Here is a 19844-nt window from a genome sequence, read left to right on the forward strand (position 1 = left end):
GAGGAGGAACACAACTAGTCCCAGGAACACTAGATAACCATCAGATCAACGCAAAAGTTGACCTGAAGACAGAACAAACTCCACAACTAAAGGGAGAGAAGAGGGTGCCTGGATGGCTCAGTTGGTTAAGCAACTGCCTTCCACTCAGGTCATGATCCCAGGGTCCTGGGATCGAGTCCCACATCAGGCCCCCTGCTCAGTGAGGAGCCTGCTTCTCCCTCTTCCAATAACTAAATGTTCTCTTGTTTTCTCTCTTGTTCTCTGTTCTCTCTCTGTGTCAAATAAATAAGTAAAATCTTTTTAAAAAAATAAAATAAAGGGAGAGAAGAGGTCACATTAAAGAATGTAGGAAATGCAGAGATGTGGTTTAGAGGAAAAACAGACTGCAGGTGCTGCAGAGGGGAGGGAGCCATGGTCATGGAGAAGGGGGAGAGAGAGAGAGGAGCACACAGGAGAACACACAAGAAGAACATTTCCCCAAAGCCATTGGCTTAGAAAAGAAGAGGAGTAGAATTTCATGAGTTCTTGTAGTCAGTAGGGCTTAAAGCAGAAACTATAGCCAGAGATCAGAGGGCCAGGGCCAAGATCAGAGGGCTTGACTGGAATAGAGCCTAGAGGTCACTGTGCTGTTCCTGGAGAGAAGGCAGGAAACAACCCGGGGGTCAGATAGCATGGAAACAGGGAACTGAAGTGTGCCTGGGGCATACAGTGGGGAGATTATTTGCTCCTCTCAGAGCACATCCCTGAGAGGGACCATGCACAGGGACCCACTCAGGAATAAGAGAGCCAGGTGGCACCATTTCCCTCCCCCACCCCTCAGCATGAACACAGAGCCAACTGTGGGAAGCAGCACAGTGCCAAAGCAGGCTGCCTAACTTACCTACACCAAGCCCCATATCCCTGAGCTCCAGTAAAACAACCCTCCTCAGTCATGCTTGCCTAAGTACCAGTGTGGTGAGCCCCTCCCCCAGAAAACCAACACAAACCCCTGAATTAATGACCTAGACAACAAAATAATGGAAAGCAATGAAGTTGAACAAAAGAGAGAAAGAAGAATTATGCAACATGAGAATAGACTTAGGGAACTCAGGGACTGAGTTATAACTGTAATAACATCCGTATTATAGGAGTCCCAGAAGAAGAAGAGGGAGAACAGGGGACAGAAAATTTATTTGACGAGAAAATAGCTGAAAGAGTTTCCAGGACAAACAAAAACTAAAGGAATCTGTGAACATTAAACCAGCCCTGCAAGAATTATCAAAGGGTATCCCTTGAGTGAACAGAGAGCCCAAAAGTAACAAAACCCAGAAAGGAACAGAGACAATATACAGGAACAGCAACTTTACAGGTAATACAATGGCACTAACTTCAGATCTTTCAATACTTACTCTGAATGCAAATGGACTAAATTCTCCAATCAAAAGACACAGGGTATCAGGAAAGATAAAAACACAAGACCCATCGATATGCTGCTTACAAGACACTCATTTTAGACCCAAAGACACCTCCAGATTGAAAGTGAAGGAGTGGAGGGGCACCTGGGTGGCTCAGTCAGATAAGTGTCTGCCTTCGGCTCAGGTCATGATCCCAGGGTCCTGGGATGGAGCCCCACATCAGGCTCCCTGCTCGGCGGGAGCCTGCTTCTCCCTCTCCTCTCCGCTTGTGCTCTCTCTTGCTATCTCTCTCACTATCTGTCTCTCTCTCAAATAAATAAATAAAATCTTTAAAAAAAAAGAAAGTGAGGGAGTGGGGAACAATTTATCATGCCAATGGACATCTAAAGAAAGCTGAAGTAGCCATCCTTATATCAGAAAAACTAGATTTTAAACCAAAGACTGTAATAAGAGATGAAGAAGGACACTCTATCATAATAAAAGGGCCTATCCAACAAGAAGATCTAGCAATTGTAAATATTTATGCCCCCAAAATGGGAGCAGCCAATTATATAAACCAATTAATAACAAAATTAAAGAAACACATTGATAATAATACATTAATAGTAGGGGACTTTAACAACTCACTCACAGCAATGGATAGATCATCTATGCAAAAGATCAGCAAGGAAATAAGGGCTCTGAATGACACCCTGGACCAGATGGACTTCACAGTTACATTCAGAGGATTTCATCCCAAAGCAGCAGAATGCACTTTCTTCTCAAATGCACATGGAACATTCTCCAGAAGAGATCACATACTGGATCACAAATCAGGTTTCAACCAATACCAAATGATTGAGATTATTCCATGCATATTTTCAGACCACAATGCTTTAAAACTTGAAGTCAACTACAAGGAAAGACCACAAATACATGGAGGTTAAAGAACATCCTACTAAAGAATGAATGGGTCAACTAGGAAATTAAAGAATTAAAAAATACATGGAAACAAATAAAATAAAAATGAAAACAGTTGTTCAGAAACTTTGGGATGCAGCAAAGATGGTCCTAAGAGGGAAGTATATAGCAACACAGGCCTTCCTCAAGAAACAAGAAAAGTCTCAAATACACAACCAACCTTACATCTAAAGGAGCTGGAGAAAAGACAGCAAATAAAGCCTAAATCCAGCAGGAGAAGAGAATTAATACAGATGAGAGCAGAAATCAATGAATTTAATTAATAGAAATTAAAAAAAGGGGGGAATGCCTGGGTGGCTCAGTTGTTAAGCATCTGCCATCAGCTCAGGTCTTGTCCTGGGATTGAGCCCCGCATCAAGCCCTACATCGGGCTCCCTGGTTGGCGGAGAGCCTGCTTCTCCCTCTCCAACTCCCCCTGCTTGTGTTCCCTCTCTTTCTGTCTCTCTGTCAAATAAATATTAAAAAAAGAAAAGAAAAAAACAGTAGAACAGAGCAGTGAAACTAGGAGCTGGTTCTCAGAATTACGATCGATAAACCCCTAGCCAGACTTATCAAAAGAAAAGAGAAAGACCCCAAATTAATAAAATCATGAATGAAAGAGATCACAAACAACCCCAAAGAAATACAAACAATTATAAGAACATATTATGAGCAACAATATGCCAACAAATTAGGCAATCTGGATGAAATGGATGCATTCCTAGAAACATATAAACTACCAAAACTGAACCAGGAAGAAATAAAAAACCTGAACAGATCCATAACCAGCAAGGAAATTGACACAGTAATCGAAAATCTCCCCAAAAAACAAGAATCCAGAGCTGGATGGCTTCCCAGGGGAATTCTACCAAACATTTAAAGAAGAACATGATGAGATGAGCACTGGGTGTTATACTGAACTGATGAATCATTGAACATTATATCAAAAAACCAATACTTTGGCTAATTGAATTTAAATTAAAAAATAAAATAAATAAAGAAGAACTAATACCTATTTTTCTGAAGCTGGTTCAAAAAATAGAAACGGAAGGAAAACTTCCAAACTCATTCTTTGAGGCCAGCATTACACTTATCCCCAAACCAGACAAACCAGACAAAGACCCCATCAAAAAGGAGAATTCATACCCATGTCCCAGATGAACATGGATGCAAAAATTCTCACCAAGATACTAGGTAATAGGATCCAACAGTACATTCAAAGGATTATTCACCAGGACCAAGTGGGATTTATTCCTGGGCTGCAAGGGTCATAACAATATCCATAAATCAGTCAATGTGATACACCACATTAATAAAAGAAAGGACAAGAACCACATGATTCTCTCAGATGCAGAAAAAGCATTTGACAAAATACAACAACCCTTCTTGATAAAAACTTTCCACCATGTAGGGATAGAGGGAACATACCTCAAGATCATAAAAGACATATATGAAAACCCACAGAGAATATCATCCTCAATGGAGAAAAACTGAGAGCTTTTCCCCTAAGCTCATGAACAGGACAGGGACAGAACATTCTCACCACTGTTTTTCTACATAGTACTAGAAGTCCTTAGCCTCAGCAATCAGGCAACAAAAAGAAATAAAAGGCATCCAAATAGGCAAAGAAGTCGAACTCTCACACTTCACAGATGACATGATACTCTGTGTGGAAAACCCAAAAGACTCCACCAAAAAACTGCTAGAACTCTTTCTCTTCAACGGGGTGGTCGAGTGGTTTGGTGGCAGCGGCCTTGCGGATTCGCGCCAGATGCAGAGATGCAGATCTTTGTGAAGACCCTGACGGGCAAGACCATCACCCTCGAGGTCGAGCCCAGTGACACCATTGAGAATGTCAAAGCCAAAATCCAAGACAAGGAGGGCATCCCACCTGACCAGCAGCGTCTGATTTTTGCGGGCAAACAGCTGGAAGATGGCCGTACTCTGTCAGACTATAATATCCAGAAAGAGTCCACCCTGCACTTGGTGCTTCGCCTCCAGGGCGGCATCATCGAGCCTTCCCTCCGCTAGCTGGCCCAGAAATACAACTGTGACAAGATGATCTGCCGCAAGTGTTACGCTCACCTGCACCCCCGTGCTGTCAACTGCCGCAAGAAGTGGAGCCACACCAACATCCTGCGCCCCAAAAAGAAGGTCAAATAAGGCCCCTCCACCGGCTCTTCCTTTGCCCACAGGGCAGCCTCCTGCCCGAGCCCTAAGGGCCTGGGGCCTCAATAAAGTTTTCCTTTCATTGACTGGAAAAAAAAAAACAAACTGCTAGAACTGATACAGGAATTCAGCAGTGGCAGGATATAAAATCAAAGCACAGAAATCAGCTGCATTTCTATACAGTAACAATGAGGCAGAAGAAAGAGGAATCAAGGAATCAATCCTATTTACAATTGCACCAAAAACTGTAAGATACCTACGAATAAACCTAACAAAAGAGGTTATTATCTTAATATTCCATTATATTATTATCCCATAATATAATGGAATATTACTGGACCATAAAAAAGAATGAATTCTTGCCATTTGCAACAACATGGATGGAGCGAGGAGTATTATGCTAAAGTGAAAATAAGTCAGAGAAAGACAATACCACAGGATTGCACTCATTTATGGAATTTAAGAAACAAAACAAATGAGCATAGAGGTAAAAAGAAAGAGAGGGGCCAACTAAGAAACAGATTCTTAACTACAGAGAACAAACTGCTGGTTACTAGAGGGGAGGTGGGCAGGGGGATGGGTGAAATAGGTGATGGGGATGAAGGAGTGCACTTGTGATGAGCACCAGGTGATGTATCGAAGTGCTGAATCACTATATTGTACACCTGAAACTAATATTACACTGTATGGTAACTAACTGGAATTGAAATAAAAAACTTTAAAAAAAGAATTTAGGGGGACGCCCGGGTGGCTCAGTCGGTTATGCATCTGCCTTCAGCACAGGTCATGATCCCAGAGTCCTGGGATCAAGTTCCACATTGGGCTCCTCGCTTGGCAGAGAGCCTGCTTCTCCTTCTTCCTGCTCTGCCTGCCGCTCCCCCTGCTTGTTCTCTCTCTCTCTGACAAAAAAAATAAATAAAATCTTTAAAAAAAATAAAAAAATAAAAAAGAATTTAGGGGCAAGAAAAAAACCTTTCTAAAAAATAATTAAATTAAATTAATAAGTAAACAAACCTTTTTTAAAAAAGAATGTGTGATAAAGTACATACATGTATAAATATATATACATACATATATACACTTTGCGTGTGTGTGTCCTGTTTGAGAGAAATCAATGGAGAGATTCAGGGGCCTAATTGTTGATTTATTCCTCCTCTGATATTTCTGATATTGATCTACTCCCAACATTGTTTTAACCAAATCAGTGGCTGTCAATCCTGGCTGCAGTTTCAAATCAGCTGGGGAGTCTTTAAAAGTGTGGAATTTAAGAAACAAAACAGATTAATATAGGGGAAGGGAAGGAAAAAGAAAATAAGACAAAATCAGAGAGGGAGACAAACCATTAGAGACTCTTAACTATAGGAAATAAACTGAGGGTTGCTGGAGGGGAGGTGGATGGGAGGGATGGGGTAATTGGGTGATGGGCATTAAAGGGGGCACTTGATGGAGTGAGCACTGGGTGTTACATGCAACTGATGAATCACTAAATTCTACCTCTGAAATTAATAATACACTATATGTTAATTAAATTGATTTTAAATTTAAAAACAACAAAAACTAATTAATTAAAATAAATTAAAAATAAAAGTACCAGTATCTGAGCCCCACGCTAGACCAACTGAAACCTGGTGATGGAAACAGGCATTCATATTTCTTTCTAAACTTCTTAGGTGATTATTATTCAGAACAAGATCTTTTCTCTGGCAACTGTTCAAAGAAGACTTTTAAAAGTACAAGTCACTGTGAAAAACTGAATATATGAAAATGTACAATAATATACATGTTAGTCTCACCTCTTCAATATCTTGGTGAAGCCCACATTCATAATTAATACCTGAATCAGGGAGTTAAGACAGCAGGTCTGTCCAATGTTGTGTAAACCAACTGGGCCTATACAGGGAAGAGAAGAAAAAATACTGAGGACAAGGGCAAGCTAAGGGACTCAACAAAAATCAGTTTTTCTAAGACCTACTAAGGACATGAAATCCTGCAAAATACTTTCAGAGGTACAAAGATTTCACTAAAGAGCTTGCAAAAAATTGGAGAGGAGAGATAAATCATGGGACTCTGAAAAGCGAAATAGCAGTACATTTTTTTTTTTTTTAAAGCAAGGCAGACTGCCACCTGCAGCGCCTCATTTGGATGTGTCTGGAGTTTCGGAAGCTTGACTACCCTATGTTCTCCTACAAATGGACCTGGAGAGCTTGTTTGGGGGTCCTAGCAGGGGAGCGCAGCTACTGTATACCCTTGACGGAGGAATGGTCCTCCCCTATCAGGGAAGGTCATCCTCTTGGACCAAGCGCGCAGCTTCGGGCGGGGCGCCCGTGGAGTGGTGAGGGAGGAAGGGGACACCTGCCTAGCCAGCCAGATCAGCCGCATCAACCCTGGCAATCAACGGGGTGACAGATGTCGCAGCCAGATCGCCCTCACATCCAGCAGTAAAACTTTTAATAGTTCATTAGGAAAAGAGAGCTGTCACAAGAAAGAGTATTATGCAATGTCAAATGAGCAGTACAAGCAATTGTTACAAGAGCAAAGACAAAGAAACATTACAGAAACCATAACTGGGAGCATTCCTCTCACTTAAGTTGTTCCCTACAGAGTTGAGTCAGAATGGACATCTATGGAGCTCAGAGAAAAGTAATTTCCTAGCTAGTCTATTTCAGACTCCAGCGGAAAGGCCCCTGCCCAGTCCTCACCATGTGGCTGAAGGAAATCAGGGGGGGGGGGAGCTCTGGGGGAGATTCACTAATCTAAGCTCACCTCCAGAGGCTGGAAGCCAAAAGTAACTTACAAAGATGTGAGAAAGCCAAAAGACAGCATTTCTCTGACGTATTAGCAACCAATCTCTCCTTTCCCAACTTAACTTGGGCTCAGCTGACCCCAACAAGGTGAGTAATTTAAGAGGGAGGAAATACCACTAATCTCAGAGTTCCCGGGGAAAGGACTTTTGTGTATATAAAATAGGGCATTAAGATGGAAAAAAAAATCCAGGGACAGCAAGTAATCACATATTTCGGCTCCTGAATCAGCAGAAGCACCTTGCCTCTAGGACATCCTAGCACACAGGTGTACAGTAAAGACAGAAACTAATGCTGGCTGCTGCTAGAAGCCAAGCATTAATCTAAAGCACTTTCCATAGATTATCTCACTTACCCCTCCCAACAACCCTATGTGCTCAGGACTATGATTATTCCCATTTTACAGATGCAGAAATGGAGGCATAAGAAATCAGGAGTCATTAACCACAAAGCTCTGCTGCTTCAGAGTAATGGGTGAGCAAAGCATTTCTATGCAGCAAAAAGAGAAAGATGTGAGGGATCTAATGACCATGAGGACAGTCCCAGGCACTGAGGCGCTCCTTTAGCTCCTCCTTCTTCCTCTTCATGTTGTTCTCTTCCTTCTTCTCAATGCGTTCTGCTGAGAAATGCTGACACAGCCAGGATGCACTGGCAAATTTCCTCAGGGTCCCCAACACCTGAATCATTAAAGATCATTCCAATCCCTAGGCCACTGGGGCTGCCCGGCCTGTCTTCAGGACTGCACACTTCCAGGAAGAGTTCACATGAGTCAGCTTTGGTGGGAGTTCTGTGAAAACATACCACAGGTAGGTAAGGATAAGGGAAGAGGGAAAGCATATTCATGTGATCAGTTCTGATTCCAAAGAGACAAGTCTTATGTGGATGGAACTAGAGTGTATTATGCTAAGTGAAATAAATCAGAGAAAGACAAATACCATATGATCTCACTTATATGTGGAATTTAAGAAACAAAACAGATGAACATAGGGGAAGCGAAGGAAAAATAAAATAAGATAAAAACAGAGATGGAGGGGCGCCTGGGTGGCTCAGTCGGTTGAGCGTCTGCCTTTGGCTCAGGCCATGATCCCAGTGTCCTGGGATCTGACCCCATATCTGGCTCCCGGCTTGGTGGTGAGCCTTCTTCCTCTTCCTCCGCAGCTGCCCCTGATTGTTCTCTCTCTCTCTCTGTGTCAAATAAATAAATAAAATTTTAAAACAAAAACAGAGAGAGAGGCAAACCATAAGAGACTCTTAACTATAGTAAACAAACAGGGTTGCTGGAGGGGAGGTGGGTGGGGAGATGGGGTAACTGGGTGATGGACATTAAGGAGGGCACTTGATGTAATGAGCACTGGGTATTATATGCAATTGATGAATCACTACATTCTACCCTCAAACTAATAATATACTATATGTTAACTAAATGGAATTTAAATTAAAAATTAAGGAAGGAAAGAAGGAAGGAAGGGAGGGAGGAAGGAAGGGAGGGAGGACTTGTGATGAGCACCGGGTTATATGTAAGTCACTGACTTCTATTCCAGAAACCAATACTGCACTGTATGGTTTTTTTTAAAGAGAAAGAAAGAGTGAGAGAGAGCACAAGAGTGGGGTGAGGGGTAGAGGGAGAAGCAGGCTCCCCGCTGAGCAGGGAGCCTGATGTGGGGCTCGATCCCAGGACTCTAGGATCATGACCTGGGCTGAAGGTAGACACTTAACCGCCTGAGCCACCCAGGTGCCCCTACTGCACTGTATGTTAACTAACATAATTAAAAACAAAACAAAAACAAAAACAGACAAGTCTTAGACTGAAAGAAATGTCTGGTTTATAAAGCTCTAGGGCTAGAAATGACAACTAGGCTAGACACTCCTTACCTTTGTCCCACATGTTTCCATTTTTTTCTTCTTCAGAGCAGACTACCATAAAACTCTTTCCAGCAGGTTCTCTACTCTGGTAAATAGCACAACAGGCACCAAGGGGGTCCAGACCAGAAACTTGGGTGTCTCCTTTCTCCTCACTCCCAGGCCCAAACAATCATTGAGGACTGTCAATTCTACCACCTAAAGGCTGCTCACAAGCACTCTCCTTGCTATCCATACCCTTGACTTCCTGGGAAGCCTGTCCTGGCTCCTCAGGTGAGCCTACATGTTGTCTATTTGTCCGTGCACTTTGTACTCAGAGCTAGTCAAATAACTGGTTTGCTATATTCTACTGTGGAAAATAGCTATCTCTCCACTTGTATAGGATAGTGATGCACTGCACACACTCTTCCTGCAGGACCAACATGATTTCTCAGGCTGAAGGGAGCACTGGTTGACAGGTCCCCACTGAGTCCCTGTCCGGTAATTTACCCTTGAAAAGAAATTTATCCCTATCCAATGACTGGACAATAGCAGGTAGAAAAATCTTACCACCTTGCCTTAAGGTGAAATAGCTCTGAAGGGTCAGCAAGCTCCAGAACTCCCCTTAAGATCAGCTGAGGCCTCTGTTGCATCTATCTGGCAGCTCTTCCCTCTGCCTGTCCGTTTTGCTCACCTCTCCCAGATGTTGTTCCCAAGGGTACTCCCCAGTAACCTCCTGCATACACATCTCAGAGTTTCAGCATTTGACCTGAGACCCTAAACTGTGAGCATCTGGAAGGCAGGGAGTTTGTATCTTCAACTGCTTCCATTACACTTTGCACAGAGCATTTGTGGGCATTCAATAAATAAGCATTGAATGAATGAATGAACACATGAAAGAATAAGGACTTAATGTTTTCAAATACCTAAAAGGCTATCATGTGGAAGAGACATAATTAGATTTACTTAGATTTCTTGTCTTTGGGCATGAGGGTAGGGGAGGTCAAACTACCTACTGTGTGAAAACTAAGAAATAGATTTCATTTCAAAATAAAGAACTTTCGCACAGCCAGCAAGCCAACTCCAGCAGCAGTAATTTGTCTGTAAGCAGAAGCTGGGCTAGCCCTTGAAAGAGAGAGTATAGAAAGGAATTGAATGGTGGTTGGAGGGTAAGATCTCTTGTTTACATTCCAAACCTGAAGCCTGTGATTCCTTCTAGATATTCATTTTAATTCAAGTGGAAGCATTCAAATGTGTCCCACTGAATTATGCATTCTGGAGAATTACCGTGGCAGCTGGAAAGAGAAATCACTGCTGTTCCTAGAGAAAACAGTCCCCTTGTACATACACAAATACCCACCAAGGAAAGAAATACATGTATTTTTTTAAGATTTTTATTATAATTTTTAAGGTTGTTATTTTTCAAATAATGCTAACTTATGGAGAATATTTGTAAAATGCAGAAATGTAAAATGAAGAAAATATTAATCACTCATTGTTCCAGGACTTAAGGATAAGCACTACTTGGTACGTATCAATCTTTTATCCTATATATACATATATATTTTTTTTTTGAGAGAGAGAGAGAAAGAGAGCAGGGGAATAATAGTGGGAGAGAGAGAGAGAATCCCAAGCAGGCTCCACAGTCAGCACAGAGTTCCACTTCGGGCTCAATCCCACGATCCTGAGATCATGACCTGAGCTGAAATCAGGAAGTGGATGCTTAACCAACTGAGCCACCCAGGTGTAATTTTTCCTAAATATTTTTGACATGGCTGATATTTTACTGTTTTTCTCATTTCACATTATAACATAAATTTTCCCAAGCTCTTTATAAATACCTTTTGATGACTGATGTAGCAATAAAAATTTGTGGATTATTCTCGTTATTTTTCAATTTTTTACAATTGTAACAAATACACTATAGTGAACATTTTTAGGCATAAAACTTTTCTCTACCTATTTGATGTCCCTCATGCAAACTAAAGGTCCATGGACACAACAAAACTTAGCTATAAATAAGGTCATATTAACCACATAAAACAAAATCCCCCTACTCTTTTACTTTCTCCTGACAACACAGACTTCAGCCAACCGTAAATGCTCCAAAGCATATTTTGGAATCTCAGGAGGAGTCTCTCATGTGTTTTGGAACAAGGTGACAATGACTGTACCCTGCCACTACCACTCCAGAGTATCCACTGAGTACCTGCAAGGCAATGCAAGGTAAAACAATCAGTGAATTAAGGTTCCCTCCTATTTCCAGGTAGGGGCTTGATGTGGAGGTGGGATACATGCCCAGCTCCTCCCACTGCCTTGTGCCCTTGGATTTCACTGAATTCTTTCTGAAAGGGCTTCAACTTCTGCCTGCAGCTGCTCTCTGTCCAGAGTTCTCAGTCCTGTGCCCAGGTCTAAGCTGGGAAGCATAAATTATATTGTCTTCTCTATGTCTCCCTTCTCTTCACTCAGGGGCATATATAAAAGATTTCCTCAGTTGTTCCCCCGTCTCCATGCCAATAAATCTGCAGCCCTCTAGTTTATCTGACCATCAGAAAGAACCAGACGTTAAATCAAGCTTTAGGATAGACTCTTAGAAATGTAATTACAATGGGTGATGGGCATTAAGGAGGGCATGTGATGTGACAGCAGTTCTTCATCAGTCAAGAGCACACTACTTGATACCAAAGAGATTTTGGAATTGTTCTGTTGGACTCACATGAGATGTTCAAACACTATGGAACAGTAGACATTATGTGCTTAGAAGTTTAATCACACAAAAAAAGCCTAATGCTATAGTTTACAGAACTTAGTGCCTTTAGTTTGTCCACTGAAAACTACTGAAATAATCAAACTAAAAATCGTCTTGAGAATACAAATATTTCTCATTGATACCTGCTATAAGGTCCTCCCGTCCTTCTATTCCAATGAAGATACTGAAATTGGTGCACATTTAAGTAAAGATGAGGGGCAGATGGCTCAACTGTAACCAAATACTGATTTTAACTCAGCTCTTTAGTGTTCTGCCAAAAGATGCCAAAATGTAGGCAGATGCTGTCATGACTACAAAAATACAACCTCATGTAAAAGTTTTTCCGAATGTATAGTAATTTTCAATGTGTTTTCTCAAATAATGGATACTAAAAGACCAATTATTATTTTGAGGGGGTGGGTCCTGATTTTTTGTTTTGTTAAAATATTGGGAACCACTGGTCTTAAATCTTGCTACTTAGAAAAGCAGGTCTCTGCAGGAGTCCATCAAAATCCTAGGGGAGAACAAGGGCAGCAAATTCTTTGACCTCGGCCCCAGAAACTTCTTGCTAGACATGTCTCCAAAGGCAAGGGAAACAAAAGCAAAAATGAACTTTTGGGACTTCATCAAGATAAAAAGCTTTTGCACAGCGAAGGAAACAGTCAACTAAACTGAAAGACAACATACAGAATGAGAGAACATATTTGCAAATGGCAAATCAGATAAAGGGCTAGTATCCAAAATCTATAAAGAACTTATCAAGCTCAACACCCAAAGAACAAATAATCCAGTCAAGTAACGGGCAGAAGACATGAACATTTCTCCAAAGAAGACATCCCAAGTGGCCAACAGACACATGAAAAAAATGCTCCACATCATTCGGCATCAAGGAAATATAGATTAAAACCACAATGAGATACCACCTAACAGTGGTCAGAATGGCTAAAATTAACAAGTCAGGAAACGACAGATGTTGGCGGGGATGCGGAGAAAGGGGAACCCTCCTACACTGTTGGTGGGAATGCAAGCTGGTGCAACCACTCTGGAAAACAGTATGGAGGTTCCTCAAACAGTTGAAAATAGAGCTACCATACGACCCAGCAATTGCACTACTAGGTATTTACCCAAAGGATACAAACATAGTGATTCGAAAGGGCACATACACCCTGATGTTTATAGCAGCAATGTCCACAATAGCCAAACAATGCAAAGAGCCGAGATGTCCACTGACAGATGAATGGATAAAGAAGTAGTGTATATATATATGCAATGGAATATTACTCAGCCATCAAAAAAGAATACTTTACCATTTACATCAACGTGGAAGGAATTAGTATTATACTAAGCAAAATAAGTCAGTCAGAAAAAGAGAAATACCATATGATTTCACTAATATGTGGAATTTAAGAAACAGAACAGAAGAACATAGGGGAAGGGAAGGAAAAATAAAATAAGATAAAAACAGAGAGGGAGGCAAACCATAAGAGACTCTTAACTCTAGGGCACAAATTGAGGGTGCCGGAGGGGAGGTGGGGGGAAGATGCAGTGATTAGGTGATGAACATTAGGAGGGCACTTAATGTAATGAGCACTGGGTGTTATATGCAACTGATGAATAACTACCTGAAAATAATAATATACTATATATTGAAACTAATAATATACTATATATTAACTAAATTGAATTTAAATTAAAAATTTTTTTAAAAAGAATAGAAAAGCAGGTCTCTGGGCCAGCAGCATCAGCATCACCTGGAAGTCTATTAAAAAGACAGAATATTAGGTCCCACTGCAGACCTACTGAATTGAATCTGCATTTTCACAAGATTCCTGGCTATTCTATATATGCATTAAAGTTTGAGAAGATGTTCTAGACAACAAGTACTAAAGAAGCTTAGGATGTCAAGGGTTGACCAGTGACATACAGGTTTCAATGCAAGACAACAACCTTTAATTAGTTTCGTGAAGAATCTTCTGTATTAGTTTCTAAAAGTGCACGATTTCCTGGTTGCTTTATTTGCATTTAAGGAAGTCATTAGTGAAAACCTTATGTTGCTTATTTATGGAGATATGGAAGATAGAACACTCTTGGTCCAGATCTAGCACCACCAACCAGCTTTCCATACTTCCACTGCACAAGCATTCCACATGCTGCCACTGGGAGTAAAAGCTGCTATAGCCAGCCCTGACACAAATTTGGCAACATTTATCACAACCTCAACAATGATCATAGTGAACATCTGTCATTTATGCCAGCCCACTGCCCCTCCTTTTGGTAGCAGAATCACATTTTCCTTTTAAAAACTAAGGAATTGTTGAACACTCCATCAAAAACTAACAATGTACCATATGTTGGCTAACTGAATATAATAATAAAAAAAAACTATCTCCACTTTCATACTCTGATACTATCCCAGGACTGTGAGACCATGACCTGAGCTAAAGGCAGACGCTTAACCAACTGAGCCACCCAGATGCCCCTCCTCTGCTGTTTTTAAAATTAGTTGAAAAGGCTTTCCGTCACTTGTAGCTGAAAGAGTACCAATTAATACTAAATTAAGAAAATAATCAATGGGTGAAATAGGTGATGGGGATTAAGGAGTGCACTCGTCATGATGAGCACTGGATGATGTATGGAATGATTGAATCACTATACTGGACACCTGAAATTAATATAAAACACTGTATGTTAACTATACTGGAATTAAAATTAAAACTTAATAAATAAAAAATAATCAGAGATACATATAAAGCTCTATGTAAGAGATTCACTTTTATGGCCTCTTTTCCTTAAGTGTTTTACAAATAAAATGAAATACTGATGAGGAAAAGTGCAGCATTTAGGAAAATGGGGTGAAATCATTCCATTACCATTTTGTCTATTCTTTTAAATATCTTTTTGTTCCTCCTTAATTAACACTAGATGATTTTTCAAAGGGGGATTTTTTTGTTGTTGTCAACTGCCAAAAAATAAAAGGATGATTTCAAATTCAAGAGCTGAAGCACTATTTACAATGGCAAAAAAAAAAAATGGAAATGCAACAATAAAAGATAAGTAAATTATGACACACTCATAAAATGAAATACTATGGTGACATTACAATCATTTTAGAGTAAGAAAGATGGGGAAATGACTATAACATTTCATTGAATAAAAAAAGAAATTATAAAAAAAATCATATGGTATGAACCTAATTTTTTAAAACATAAATATAACTACAGAGAGAGAGAGAGAGAAGACTGGGATGAAATATACCAAAAATGTCATTAAAAAGTAACTCTCATTGGTGGGATTACAAATCACTCTTTTCATTGTTTTATTATTTCTCTTAATTTCCAAACTTCTTGTAATTAATATGCAATTTTTAAATAAGCAGTAATTCATTTAGGGGATAGATTTAATATCTCTTAAGGGAACCTTTGTTGGCAATAGTGTTCCTATTTCAAGATCCAAAAAATTAACAAATTAGGGATGAGAAGAACTGTTCGAATTTCTTTTTAATTCTTTTACAAGATATGAAGCAAGGTGAAAATTGGAAGTTGGGAAACACCTAAATATATAAGTGGCATATATTAATAAATTATGTTAAATGACTCAGATAATAACCTCTTTTACTTAGTATTTATTTTCTTTTTTTTTTTAAAGATTTTATTTATTTATTCATGAGAGACAGGGAGAGAGAGAGAGAGAAGCAGAGGGAGAAGCAGGCTCCCCACTGAGCAGGGAGCCCGATGCAGGACTCGATCCCAAGACTCTGGGATCATGACCTGAGCCGAAGGCAGACGCTTAACCATCTGAGCCACCTAGGTGCCCTCTTAGTATTTATTTTCAATAGTCATAAACAGTCTTAATAAATTAAATAAATAAATAAAAACAATCTCATAGTCTTATGAGGCTCAGCCTGAAAGGTTAAACTAAGAGAGAAATGATGGCAGTCGGCAATTCCATGAGCAAGAAATAGGATTTTAAGATGACACTGAGGGAAATCTGATGAAACAGAATAGAAAAGGGCCAGCCTTGTGTTTTCCAGATACATTGTTCTATACTCTATCAAGACTCAAAACTGGGATGCCTGGGTGGCTCAGTTGGTTAAGCGTCTGCCTTCAGCTTGGGTCATGATCCCAGGGTCCTGGGATCAAGCCCCGCATCCGGCTCCCTGCTCAGCGGGGAGCCTGCTTCTGCCTCTCCCTCTGCCTGCAGCTCTGCCTGCTTGTGCTCTCATGCTCTCTCATGCCCTCTCTGGCAAATAAATAAAATCTTAAAAAAAAAAAGATCTCAAAACTACTTATGTCAGCCAAATATAGCAGCAGTAAAACCCAGTGGTTTTACTATCATTTACTATCATTTGGGTAGGCTGGCAGGCCAGATTCCAAAAGGAAAATCTTCACAGCTGATCACAAAGGGGAAACAGGTAGGTGTGGCTACAAAAGGAAAGAAAATGAAACCTAGAGATCTGAGAAGGATGGAGAAAGGCGGAGTTGGCAGAGAACATGCAGTTGAGCTAAGCAAGTGGTGATAAGCACACACCAAAGAAAAAAGGATGGTTTTATTCCAGGGAAGCTGAATTTCCAAACTCAAGCCCTGACTCAAAAAACTGGCTCCAAAAGAGAATTTTTAGGGCAGTGAAATTCTTCTGTATGATACTATAATGGTGGATACATGTCATTATACATTTGTCAAAACTCATATAATGTACAACACCAAGAGTGAACCCCAAGAGTGAACCCCATTGTAAAGTATGAACTTTTGATGATAATGATTTCTCAGTGTAGGCTCATCAACTGCAGCAAATATACCACTCTGGTGCCAGATATTGATAATGGTTGAGATGAGGGTGGGCGGAGAGATAGGGTATATGGGAACTCTGTACTTCCCCCTCAAATATGCTGTAAACCTAAAATTGCTCTAAAAAATAGTCTATTATTTTTTAAATGCTTTTTGGTTCCAAAGAACTAAACTAACCTAGCTCCCAACCTTCCCCAAATTTTTACCCTTAAAATAAGTAGATGTGAATGATAGAAGCAGGTCTAAGTCCACCATCACTGTAGCGACAGAATCAATCAGGGTCTTTCAAGAAACAGCAAAAAATGTGATGCAGGAAACCTGGGTGGCCTGGGTCGCTAACTGAGCTCTTTACTCACAACTGGACTCTCCATAAAGAAAACTGACTGTCTTTAAATGCCCTAAGAGGAACAAAATTAACATGCCTAGAACATGATACAAACCACCTCACAGTCTTTCAAATCCAACCCATCATGGCAACAACACATTTAGACCTCATCTTTAATCATTTGTTGTATGTTTCTTGAGTAATGTGCTCTGTACATGGATTAGAACATACCAGATGAAACCCCAAATAAGAAGGAATGAATCTTGGGACTACTCTCTCTAAAAGAAGCAGCCCATGTGGAAGGCATTAGGACTTACCTTCTGAGGCTGTGTACATGTTAAGTATTTCCCCCTTTGCAAGCCCCTCATTGTGTAAAAGTGCCAGAAGCACGTGTTGTGATGAGCACTGGGTATTATACGCAACTAATGAATCCTTGAGCACTACATCAAAAACTAATGATATACTACATGTTGGCTAATTGAACATAATAATAAAAAATTAAAAATTTAAAAAAATAGAAGTGCCAAAAGCACAACACATTTTTAATAGTGAAAAAGGAAAAACAAAACAAAAAGCGGTTTTTTTAGTTCTTTGATAGTGCTCCATAAATAAAGATGGAACTATATACTTATGTTATTCTACCCATTTTGTTCCTATGAACACGTTAGATAGCCTAGATATCTAGATTTAAACACCCTCCTCCCGCCTCACTCTGCCACTACACAACACTATAAAGAAATGTTTTTAAATGTTTTAAAACATTTGCCTTGTTTAAGGGGCGCCTGGGTGGCTCGGTTGGTTAAGTGTCCAACTCTTGATTTTGGCTCAGGTCATGATTGCAGGGTCCTGAGACTGAGCCCCAGGTCAGGCTCTGCGCTGAGCATGGAGCCTGCTTAAGATTCTCTCTCGCTCTCTCTTCCGATGGCCTTCTCCCCCCTCAAAAAAAAAAAAAAACCTAATAATAATAATAATTGTAATAAAAATAAAATATAAATAATTTGCCTTGTTTTCTGGACCAATTTGGAAATATAACTACCTCAATGCTGTAAAACATGCAGTTACAGCCACTGTTTTAATTTTCAAACACTTCGAACCCAGATTTTCAAGAGTCATAGAATGAAGTTTTATATTTAAACATCTAAATTTAGCTTTCTTCCAGGAAAAAAAAGGAGAGGAGGTTGGAGGGGGATTAAGACTAAAACACTCTGATTTGCACAATTTGACAAAAATCTTTCAAATTTCTTAATATATATGCTCACTGACCTAGCAATTACACTTCCAGGAATTTTTCACAATATATTCACACGAATGTGTACATAAATGTGTAGTGCTGCATCTATACCAGTAAAAACTAGAAACAACATAAATGCCTACGAATTGTTTAAATAAATGATGTACTTGCCATATTATGCACCAATTTTTTAAAAATGAGGTTGACATATCTATATGTTTTGCAATAAAAAGAGGTCCGTCACATACTGTTAAGTGGGAAAAGGCAAATCACAAAATAATTTTAATGACTTGTATGAATGAAAATTTCTGGTGAAGTATACAGAAAAATGATACTGAATTGAGGAGCAAAAGACATTTCAGTTTCTACTTATCTGCATTTTTTCAAAATTTTTTACAAGGTTACAACACTTTTGGAATTTCTTTTTAAATTAAAAACAAAACGCAAGAAATCCAAGTAAATACATCAGGTTGCAAAAAATCATGGGTCCAATATATGTAATGAATATAGACCATTATTATAATTTGCAAAATCCAATAAATTCCTTGAGTGCCCAGGTGGCATCTGAGCAAAGCCCCCTTGGATGTCTTCCCTGGAAAGAAAGCTTCCAGAATTAACACCAAACTTGCCTCAATTTCCACGGAAGCGTCAAACCTCCACTGCGAAGCTCGATGTTAGGGAAACTCAGAGAAAGCTTCTCTAGCCTTGCTGGCACCGAGCTCGGCAGAGAATGCACAGAGGCCGCGAAGGGGCAGCCGGATCCTCCAGTCATCTGGCCTAGCGCTAGATCGCCTGACGCTCCTCCCCGGGTGGCTCAGGCCCCGCCCACCCACCGCGGCCGCCCAGCTTTCGTTTCCCACTGAAAGGAAAGTGAAACTCAGCGAGAGGCGGGCTGCGCCGCTACCTCCGCGCGGGAAGGAGGAGCGATGCACACCCCCACCCGGGAGTTTGGGAGACCCAGCGAGCCGCGGGGGGGTTTTGGCTTTTAAAGATGTATGCTATGCTTCTGGTACTTGCGCTTTCCCTACGATTCCGAGAATACATAGGTCTTTTTATCTGGCTCTTTATGATCATGCGTCATTGAGGAGGGCAGGTAATGTGATGAGAACTGGGTGTCATAGAAACTGATAAATTATTGAACACTACACATGAAACTAATGATGTACTATAAGTGGGCTAAGTGAATTTAAATATTAAAAAAAGGATATGTCTTACAGTCGTTTGGTGTTTCATAGTATACATAACATTTTGTCTTTCGTAATTTCTGAAATTGTGTATCTTAAAATCAATGACTTGTAGATTCAATGAAATGTGGCACACAGGTATAAAGTCCTTATTCCTTTGTTCTGCTGCTGTTCTACGGAGCCAGCAGAAGCAAACAGACATGGTGAATAGAGGCGCACAAAGGGGAAAGAAAGTAAACTTTATTTCTCAGAACTTAAAATGGGAAGATCTAACAAGATGATGCTCTCTGAAAGCATTGGTTGACATTTCTCAAAACGAGGCAAGAAAGAGTTTAAATTGAAACTGTGTAATAGTTGCTTCAAAAGAAAGTTTGGGGGGCACCTGTGTGGCTCAGTCCCTTAAGCGTCTGCCTTTGGCTGGAGTCATG

The 19844-nt window shown here is 40.2% G+C and overlaps 1 protein-coding gene and 1 pseudogene across 3 annotated transcripts in view; one reads left to right on the top strand and one right to left on the bottom strand.

Moving 5' to 3' along the window:
- The window catches only part of USP18 (ubiquitin specific peptidase 18), a 61428-nt gene extending 42410 nt beyond the window's left edge, over positions 1-19018 (bottom strand). Inside the window, exons 1-3 of one of the 3 annotated variants that reach the window (XM_028121138.2) lie at positions 18862-19018; positions 7833-8090; positions 6296-6392 (exon numbers count right to left, since the gene is read on the bottom strand). In XM_028121138.2, the coding sequence (XP_027976939.1) occupies positions 6296-6392; positions 7833-7989 (254 nt within the window). In that variant the 5' untranslated portion in view covers positions 7990-8090; positions 18862-19018. Of the gene's footprint in view, positions 1-4418; positions 4530-6295; positions 6393-7832; positions 8091-18861 lie in introns of those variants that run through there. The other 2 variants (XM_028121137.2, XM_028121139.2) reach the window with 2 other exon arrangements.
- LOC114222567 (ubiquitin-ribosomal protein eL40 fusion protein pseudogene) lies at positions 4048-4542 on the top strand (annotated as a pseudogene).
- Positions 19019-19844: the final 826 nt, after the last annotated feature.

The sequence above is a fragment of the Eumetopias jubatus genome, unplaced genomic scaffold, assembly GCF_037043125.1.
Source record: "Eumetopias jubatus isolate StellerSeaLion01/CBP00866 unplaced genomic scaffold, mEumJub1_p1.0 scaffold_8, whole genome shotgun sequence".
Taxonomy (NCBI): domain Eukaryota; kingdom Metazoa; phylum Chordata; class Mammalia; order Carnivora; family Otariidae; genus Eumetopias; species Eumetopias jubatus.